The 10,569-nt window shown below is 44.1% G+C and overlaps 1 protein-coding gene across 1 annotated transcript in view; it reads right to left on the bottom strand.

Annotated features, from left to right (window-relative positions):
* The window catches only part of bean1 (brain expressed, associated with NEDD4, 1), a gene marked incomplete at both ends in the record, with an annotated part of 62,192 nt that overhangs the window by 13,988 nt on the left and 37,635 nt on the right, over window positions 1-10,569 (bottom strand). Inside the window, 3 exons of the mRNA XM_080740885.1 lie at window positions 2,059-2,200; window positions 6,512-6,604; window positions 7,042-7,152. Of these exons, the coding sequence (XP_080597011.1) occupies window positions 2,059-2,200; window positions 6,512-6,604; window positions 7,042-7,152 (346 nt within the window). The remainder of the gene's footprint in view (window positions 1-2,058; window positions 2,201-6,511; window positions 6,605-7,041; window positions 7,153-10,569) is intronic.

Here is a 10,569-nt window from a genome sequence, read left to right as displayed (position 1 = left end):
CAAACACTCCACTCACCGTCTGTCTGTCTGTCTGTCTGTCTGTCTGTCTGTCTGTTATACACACACAGTGGTGGAAATAAACTAAGTACATTTACTCAAGTACTGACCTTAAGTACCATTTAGCTGGAGTTTTTCCAGTTTTCTATACTTTTACTTCTACTCCACTAATATCTCGGAGGCAAATATTGAAGCAATAAGCCACAAGAGGCATGTGGATACCTGGTATTTTATAACGGCTGAGAGGCGTGGTGAGACATGAGGCGCATCGCTGCGAGGCGTTGTGAGGCGTTGTGAGCATGTAGATCATCTATTTTCACAATTTCTGCCTCTATTAATTGACAATTTGACCAATGTTTAATTTGTCATTTTAAGGGTATAAAAAAGTCCCTCAATTGTCACTTTAGAAATGTGAAGATACCCTCTATACACTTAAACGTTATGTTGGTTTGTTTACTGTTGAGTGAGAAAACAATGTTGCACATTAAGTTAATCATCTGGGGACCCCCTTAAATAATCTGGGGACCCCCCAGGGGGTCCTGACCCACAGGTTGAGAACCACTTCTCTAGGCCAGGATGGCTCAGCGAGGATAAAGGACAACAACAATTCGCAAACCTAAATGTGATAAAGAGGCATCAAGTCTTTTTTATGCTCCTCATATATGGTACAAACTCCTAGTAAACTGCAGGTCCACAAATAAAGATTTGTGGGAAAAGGTAGAGGTGTGTGTGTGTGTGTGTGTGTGTGTGTGTGTGTGTGTGTGTGTGTGTGTGTGTGTGTGTGTGTGCATGTGCGTGTGTGCGTGTGTTCGTGAGAGTCAGGCATGTGCACACATAGACATCAAAGGGGACTTGAGCCCCTGCCCTTTTATCTGTCTGTAAAAAGTGCCCTCTCCAGACCATGAATGCAGTTTTTACCATGGTGAAACACAGTGTTCGAGTTATACTCCCAGAGCTATGGGGGCCCTACATGGGGGGGGGGGGGTCATCGCGCGCGTGCACGTCTCGCGCGAAAATTGGCATTTTTTCGCGGTTTTGATCGCGTTTTTATCGCATTTTATTCGGGTTTCTGCGTTTTTTTTTTGCTAAACAATCGGGAACGGCACACTACACTTTCCCTTTGCCCCTTTCCACATGCACCAGCCAGCAAGATAGTCAGACAGCGAGGTAGGAGAGATTACAAAACAGCAGCATTACAAGTCTATCCGTGACACGCAAGGCAGCTGGCTAACGCAACTCAGCCCTTATCGCCACTAAAGCAGTCCCGTTTGACGCTTTTTCTTTTTCTTTTTCTCATATCCAGAAAGATAAACGTGCATTGTCAAAGCGAAAGTAAACACACACTAGCCTCTGAAAGGGGGGCGGGGCGGAAACTCCCAAAGAGTTCTTCTGGAGTCAAGAAATGTTGTCTGCTTTTTCTTTTTGGCCAATGGGACAACGGCAAAGAGCCGTGAGAGCCAATCAGGGACACGAGTAAGTCTGGCTATGCAAGGTTTATCAGAGATGTCTCATTCAGGCTAAGATGGCAGTAGCCTCTGCCTAAAACCGCTACTGATGAGAGCCAGAGAGCGCAGGGGAGGGGAAAAAAAAAAAACACTTGGGAAAAAAAGAGACCCCATAGGGGTTTTTGACTATGGGGTCCCAGACTTTATCTATGGGGGCTAAGCCCCCATTGGCCCCCACATAACTCGACCCCTGGTGAAACAAATGCAAATGCCCCTCTTTCCATGCCATACCTGAAGGCAGCATTCAAGAGAATTGCCTTGTCCAAACTCAGCTGAACTTGAATGTAAGTCTCTCTGTGTAGAAAACCACGGCCGCCACGCCATGCACATCTCCAGTATGCCTAGCTCAGTGTGGTATCAAGCACCGAAAATAGCCGACCTCCAAGCTCACAACTGCGACGCGTTGTGAGCTTAGAGGTCTGCTATTTTCTATATTTCCACCAAAAGGCCCTTTTAGAAATGTCAGCGCCTGCCTCTCTAACATTCTCTGCACGTCCCTGGTGCGAGTGTGTGTGTGTGTGTGCGCGCGTGTGCGTGTGTGTGTGCGTGTGTGTACCGTGGAGGTGAGTCTTGGTACATGGCGTTGGACTGGGACAGAGTCTCGGTGAAGGAGTCAAAGTCCAGCGCCGGAGGAAACTCCTCTAGACATGTGGACCTCAGGTCTCCTAACGAACCTCCATACGAGAAGCCATCTGCTGCTAGGGAGGGAGGGAGAGAGACAGACAGACAGACAGACAGACAGACAGACAGACAGACAGACAGACAGACAGACAGACAGACAGACAGACAGACAGACAGACAGAGAGAGAGACAGAGAGACAGAGAGACAGACAGACATGAGACAATGCTAGGTCAGTTTGGTCATTGTCAAACTTGTGTGCAATGTATATCCGACTGTGTGTATATATTCGACTTTTACTCTTCTCAACATTCCCCACCATCTTAGTTTATTGTGGTGGCATCTGAGATGATACAGGTACATTTTACTTGTGGTACACATAAGAATAGGCCACCTCTATATCTTTCGATGTCCCACTGTTTGGAATCACCAGTACTCTGGTTATAGGGTTAGGATAAGGGTTAGGTTTAGGGTTAGGGTTAGGGTTAAGGTTTAGGCTTATTCACCAGGTTAGCATTCCCCAGCGTCGGGCAGGTTAGCGTTCACCCGCGATTCGGACTACTGGACGCTCGAAACAACGGCACATCCAGACATCACCCTAAAAATAAACTAATTATACAAGCTTAAAGATGCACTGCCATGATATTTTTCCTCCCCTAAAACATGATGATCAGGTATTATGATTACACTAGGAGGAAGAATATAAAAAAAAGTGTTCAGAAAGTGTTAAAATTGTGTTTTTATGTGGCCACACCCTCCGGTTCATTATTTATTTTTTTCAAACGTCATGACATACAAGATAATACAAAACCCAGTTCATTAAGTATGCCTGGTTGTCATAGTGGGTGATGACCCAGCTGAGGTTAGCCACGCCCACAGTGTTGGGTGTATGGTTAAAGGGGAAGGGATGAGTATGAGTATATGATGTCATTTTATCAGTGTTTTTCAACTGGGCCCACGCAAAGCAGCACACAGTATCTCTAAAGTCCTGTCATCAACATGGATCTGTCCCATTTCCCATGGTCCCTCCTGATTGGCTACCATTGCCTTCTAAAGTTTGTGTATGCGACGTGACAGCCGCTTATCTCCCGATTAGGGAGTCTTACTGTTTTAATGTGTGTTTTTCGACTGGGGCTTTTAACTAAGAGGCTTTCAGCTTTCAGGAAGTAAACCCAAATACACGGGGAAGACAAATCTGCAGATTATAACCCCACCCGGTGGCTTATTATAATAATGTTAACTTCATAGACCTACAAAACAGAAAAAGTACAAAACTATGGCATCACCTCTCTAAGGCAGTGTTTCTCACCCACTGTGCCTGGGGACCTTTGGTGTGCCCCTTGAAACTGCTTGAAAGCCAGTATTGTATTTATCATTTTAAAAATGATTTAAACTAGTGAAAACAGCCGATCTACAAGCGCACAACGCCTCGCAGTGCGAGGCGTTGTGTGCGTGTAGATCTTCTGTTTTCACTACTGTTGTGCGACAGCCTTGTATGATGAAGCAGGGCTTTACTTTGCGAAGAAACGTACAAATTTGAAACTTGGAGATACAAGGTTTCTTCCCGACAGTGACGATATTTACACCCCCGTATTATGTTGGTGTGCCCATGGATTCTTGGGACATGAAAAGTGTGCCCATGCAGAAAAAAGGTTGAGAAACACTGCTCTAAGGGAAACAAGACTATAGCCACACCCTGAGGGTCCAGACCCACAGGTTGAGCACCACTGCTGTACAGCACATATCCTCTGGGAAACACTTAGAAGCAGAGCCCCAGGCTGTGATGTGTTGTTAGGCAGCCCTCTCTTAAAGGTTAACAGTCACATTGTCCATCTTTTAGAGCAGCGCTAACGTAAAGGTTTCACGCCTGGGCTTTTAAAAGGTGTCCCAAATTATTTCTATTTCTCTATTTTCTGTCAAGTACTCCTGTATTTTGACACCTGCGATACCGTCTACTTATACAGTACGGTCAGCCATACAGCAGACGGTAAATAAACTTCAAATACAGACATAAATACACACATCTCTTCATAGATGTGACTCCTGAATATTAACTTAAAGGACAACTTTGTTTTTTTACAACAAGGGTTCATATTTTAGATTGTAATTAGAGAAAAGAAAAAGTGAGTGTTAAAATGTTTTAATTTGCTTCGTTCTATTGTTTTATCGCGGTTACCGTGTTAAAATGTGGGGCATGCGTACGCATGGGGGCATGCGTACAAGTGGCTAAATATGTCTTTTTAGACACAATAAGCCAGCAGTTTCTTTATTGCTATTTACAGTAACACTTCTAGCCCCCATAAGTCACATCCAACCATGAAAGGTTGCGTTGTATCTTGGCAGTGGCGAAATTAGACCTTATTCCCCATGGGTTTTCAGATCAGGGGGGCCCTGATCAAAGGGGCCCGGGTCTGTTGTCTTTGCGCTGGGGCGGGGGGGGGGGGGGGGGTCACGCACGCGCGCGAAGCGGTTTTTCGCGGATTTGATCGCGTTTTATTCGGGTTTCCGCGGTTTATTTCTTTGCAAGCTGTATACCATTTGAAAGCTAAGATTCTTGTGATTCCGAATCCGCAAACCATTTGATTATAGCACCAAAACTCACGCCGCAAACAACGCAGAAGTCCGACATAAACAATAAAGCCACTTAGCCACAACAGTGTACATTAGCCAGCAGGCAGCATAGCATTAGCATCCATTCCATCATCATTACTCTAACTCTAATATAATATAGCCACGAGTCACGACTCACCAAGTGTTGAGTTAGGATGAGAGGAGCAGAGGACGATGTTTAATGCCTTTATAGCCTACATGGTCTTCAAGGTCTTGTCTTGGTGTTATTCCTTTATGCCTGTAGTGTGTTGTTCATTTCACCATGAGTCCATAATACGCACGGAAGACAGAGAGGTAAAGGGACTTCCTATGAAAGCCATTTCCTCTCTGCACAGAAGCGCATTTCAAAACAAAAGCCTTTATTTTATTTTTTTCATATACAATCGATCATTCAACATGTTTATTTTGAAATTGTCCTGGAAATATAAGTAGCCATAGCCCCTACTACGCGTTTGTGTTGATGATAGCCAGCTTGCAGCGCAGGGGAGAAAAAAAAAAAAAAAGCACCCCGGCCGGCCAAAAAGGTGGGGGGGATGAGATCACGGTTTTATCAAAGTGGAGGTGTCGCGTCGTACTCACAATGAATGGTGGTGACGCGCCTGGTGGCAACCATAAGCTAATAACTGTGGTGAATAGCCAAATGAAAAACTTGCTAGTCTACACTTTACCCCGGATGTTTATGATTGGCGCCGTGCTGGCGCTTCCTCAAGTCAATAATGCTAAAATAAAAGCATTTGTACTGTTGTGAGGGGGCCCACCGCCCACAGATTAGGAAAGTAGGGCCCTGGGACCCCTAATATATTGGAAATGACAAAATACATATAATATCCTAGTATGAATTTATGAAGATATGGGCCCATTCTTTTATTTAGGCCTATTAAAAACATTTTTTATTTTCGACACTAGGGGGGGCCCTTGGGTTATTAAAACCCAAAAACCCGTCCAAATTACGCTTGTGTATCTTGGGAAAGGGCTTATTCTGTGTAAAATGGCATATTCAGCCACTTGTACGCTTGCCCCCAACCACTGAAATAATAATCTCTAAAACAATAGAAAGAGGTAAATGAAATCATTTTAACACTCATCTTTTATATTCTTTAATTACAATATAAAATATGAACCCTTGTTGTCCTTTAAAGACCATGTAAGGCACAATAAATAGCAAAATGGCTTAACACTTCCAGGTTAACTGGCTGGGCTAATCTGCCGAGATAATTCAGCTTTCATGAAACCGATTGAGCGCCGATCCTGGCTAACCTAAGCCAGGATAGCTGATAAATAAATCCAGGCTTCATCCCTAGTTTTGGTGAAACAGGCCTCCCTGGTCTAGTCTGGGATCACTTCACTTTTCGGGGTTGTAACCGGTCTGGAGCGGAAACCACAACACGTCATGTTGTAGTACTCAAAGGACTACAATTTGCCGGAAAGATCAAACCGGATTCAGTTTAATATATATATATAATAATTCCCCTGCGCTCAAGGACATACTTTTAGGGCCTACCTAATAAACTCCTTGATGCGGAGTAGTTTTGCTTTTGAAAAATTCGTTTGGTATATGCATCTTTTAGTCCAACTGTTAGCGACTGGCAAGACTACACTAGGCTACTGGAGCATTTTAATAGGGATTGGGGAAACAAACGGGGGGAACCAAAACAAAGCGACGCCGCTTCTTCGAGTGGTTTCCGCGCATTAGGCGGAAACCAAACGGCCTGTTGTGAACGAACACCAGGCTTTCCCCCAGAAAGCCTGGTAGGCGAGGTTACCCTGGTCTTTAACTCACCATATGACGCCCTGAGGTGGGGGTTTCTGAGGCGGCTGTCCTTACGCAGGCTACCAACGATGATGGTGACACAGGACAGGAAGAGGACCAGACCTATGACAAAAAAATGTAATTAAAATAATACATATTATTATTATTATTAATGATTATTAATAATGTATTATTTTATTTATGTGTTATTATTTGACAGTACAGTTAGAGGAGCAGACCTATAATAATAATAACAATAATAATAATCGTCACTGTCAGGCAGAAACCTCGTATCTCCAAGTTTCAAATTTGTAAATGTTTTCGCGAAGCAATGCCCTGCTTCATCATACAAGGCCGTCGCATACAAGTAGTGAAAACAGCCGATCTACAAGCACACAACGCCTCGCACCGCGAGGCGTTGTGTGCTTGTAGATCTGCTGTTTTCACTAGTTTAGTTTGTTTTTTAATTGATGAATACAAAACGAACACTTTTGGACATACAAGGTTTCCACCCGACAACGACATAATAATAATAATAATAATAATAATGATAAGCAGACCTATGACGATGCCTGCCACCACCAGAGGGGACACCAGGAGCGAGGCGTCCCCGACGGACCCCCTGTCACTCCTGCAGTCTGGGTACTCCCCATGAGACTGGTTGGAGCTCACTGTGGGGGGGGGGGGGAGAGAGAGAGAGAGAGAGAGAGAGAGAGAGAGAGAGAGAGAGAGAAATAAAGATGTAATAATTTGTGAGACAAGGGCCAGGAATTCTGATATAGTAACTATTTAGCAAAGAAATGAAATCTGTGTGAAACGGGTAAAAAAATCTATTATTATGGAAATAAACGCTGTGATTCTCTAGCAAATACATGGACATTATATTTCAACACATATGGACAAACCCGCACCTTGACATGAACACAGAGATTACACACATTTAACGATAGACCAAGAGTAGCTATATGGAATGGAAAAGTAATTAGACCCCTCTGTTTCATTTTCCCTCTTAAAATTGCCAAATACAAGGCACAAATACTTAGTTTCCATACAATCGATTATTTGCATTGCAAAACTATTCTATACCGATTACCGCATTTTAAAGCGAAACGATACGGTACAAAGCCAAAACGGTACAATATATACTTTTGCATATCGATATAGTAGATCATTGCAAATGAAAATCGATTCTTCGGTTCAGTTACTATATCGTTACACCCCTAATGAATGCAGTTTTTACTTTCCATGCCATACCTAATAGTCTAGATGGACAGGGGGTTCCGCGCGCATAGGTTGAGTTTTTTCTTAATCCTTGAAGGGAATATTTTAAGATTCTGTCAGGTACCAAGCTGAAATATGTTCTCATGGGGTTCATTTTTAATGATTTCTTGCACCTTCACATTCACTTACTATACAGGAAAACAAGACCCCCCAAAAAGATCTTCTTTAAGTAGCATGTGAGGGGTCTAACTAGGGGTTTTTCATGATTCTGAATCCATTGCAAGCATCTGTTGTGGACCCCACAAAACTGTGATAAGTGATGACTCATCACTTTTCATCACAGAACCATAGTTTTGTAGGGCCGTTTTCAGCCCAAGGAATGTTTTTTGTGCACCCCCCTGTCCATCTAGACCAGGGGTGGGCAATTATTTTTTCCATGGGGCCACATGAACGACAGAAAATATTGTGGAGTGCCGGCCGGCGGAGCCAAAAGCTAGTGCCCCCCGCAAGATGTGCTCATCGCAAACTAAACACACAGCTTTAACTCTGACTTCAGTAAATAAATACTTAGCAGTCCAATTTTTGTTGAAATCCCGGCATTCGGTATCGTCCTTTCTTTTTTTAGCCACTTTAGCCATTTTTGATGGGTAAGGTAAGGCAGGTCTTCTTTACTTGTGACCAGTCTGACCACCTGCTTGTTATTGAGACCTCATCCAATAATCACACACGTGCTGATGTACGCATTGTGTCCATATGTACGTGAATAAAAAAACTTCAAAATAAAAGAAATTCAGCTTTAGTCCATGCATGAGGTAAAATTAGAAAATGTGTTTATTTTGAAATTTGCCTTTAACCCTACAAGGGCCGGTCAGAGTGAACCAAAGGGCTGCATGCGGGCCGCACAATGCCCAGGTCTGATCTAGACTATAAAGGCAGCATTGAAGAGAATTCTCCTGAACTTGCTCTCTCTGTGTAGAAATAATTCACGCTGTAAACCACATCTCCAGTATTGACTTGATTATAGTTCAGTGTGGTATCAAGCACCAAAATTAGCCGACCTCCAAGCTCACAACGCGTCGCAGCGCGCAGTGAGCGCAGTGCTCCATTCAAGTTCAGGAGAGTTTGGACAAGGCAATTCTCTTGCATGCTGCCTTCAGCTATGGCATGGAAAGAGGACATTTGCGTTTCTTTCAACGTAGTAAAAATGTTCTGGAGAGGGCACTTTTTACAGACGGATAAAAGGACAGGGGCTCAAGCCCCCTTTGATGTCTATGTGTGCACGTGTCTTAGTGGAGCACTGTCTAATCATTCTAGGAAAACAGTGACAGACAGACAGACAGACAGACAGACAGACAGACAGACAGACAGACAGACAGACAGACAGACAGACAGACAGACAGACAGACAGACAGTAGGACAGACAGACAGACAGACAGACAGACAGACAGACAGACAGACAGACAGACAGACAGACAGACAGACAGACAGACAGACAGACAGTAGGACAGTGGGGTCAGGTTACATAACAAGCTGTGTCCTCTGTCTGTCCCTCCTCCATAACCCTCTACCTCCTTCAGTCCCCCTCCCCCAACCTCTATCTCCCTCTCTCTCTCTCTCTCTCTCTCTCTCTCTCTATTTCTCTCTCTCTCTCTCTCTCTCTCTCTCTCTCTCTCTCTCTCTCTTTCTCTCTCTCACTCTCTCTCTCTCTCTCTCTCTCTCTCTCCCGGAGGACTTATTCCATTTCAGTGTGACAGATAATTAGAGCCAGAGTCTACATAGAGTCTGCATTTAGTACCAAACCGCACGCACGCACAGGCATGCACGCGTACGCATGCACGCACATCATAATCGTTATTTGATTACGGAACAACAGCAGTCTTCTGTTTCCTGTCTCCGTTACACGCGTTATCTGTGTGTGTGTGTGTGTGTGTGTGTGTGTGTGTGTGTGTGTGTGTGTGTGTGTGCGTGCATGCGTGTGTGTGCTTGTGTGTGTGTGCATGCGTGTGTGTGTGCCTGCGTGCGTGTGTGCTTGTGTGTGTGCGTGTGTGTGTGCTTGTGTGCGTATGTGTGTGCTTGTGCGCGTGCATGTGCATGTGCATGTGTTCCACCTGTTCTTCATGTTTTTGTGTGTCTCTCACTAACCTACATTTGAAGCAGGATAAGGATATGTTTGAAATCTCCTCTCTCTCTCTCTCTCTCTCTCTCTCTCTCTCTCTCTGCATTTTACTTGTGATTTCAGTGCTTGCACTTGGAATTCCGGCCTCGAACAAGACAGAGGGAACTAACTGTCCATGGTTGCTGTATTTTGAAGTGGGTATTTCTTGGAGCTGTCCTCGGTGCTGAAGTGGCTCTAATGCAGTGTTTCCCAAACTGCGGGTCGTAGACACATTTATCGTCGTTGTCGGGTGGAAACCTTGCACGTCCAAAACCGTTTGTTTTTTTGTTTTATTTGCATTTATCATTTTTAAAATGATTTAAACTAGTGAAAACAGATGATCTACAAGCACACAACGCCTGCCATATGATGAAGCAGTGCTTTACTTTGAGGAGAAATGTACCTCCAAGAAATCTTGGAGATACGAGGTTTCCGCCTGACAGTGATGTTATATGGGTCGCAAGTTAATATACCTTTTTGAGCGGTGCTTTTTTTTTTTTTTTTTTTTTTTTTAGATTTAGGGCTTTTTATGCCTTTATTTGATAGGATAGTAGACAGACAGAAAATGGGGAGAGAGATGGGGAATGACATGTGGCAAAGGTCATCCAGATCGGGAACCGAACCGGCGACGCCAGCAGGCTTCATAGCTTACTTAGTATGTGGTATGTGCCTTGACCACTAGGCCAGCGGGCACCCCCTTCTAACCGCTCCT

This window comes from Nannobrachium achirus, assembly GCF_963921795.1.
Source record: "Nannobrachium achirus genome assembly, chromosome: 13".
Lineage (NCBI taxonomy): Eukaryota > Metazoa > Chordata > Actinopteri > Myctophiformes > Myctophidae > Nannobrachium > Nannobrachium achirus.
Note: the sequence above shows the minus strand (reverse complement) of the source record. Positions and strands in the feature narration are given on the sequence as shown.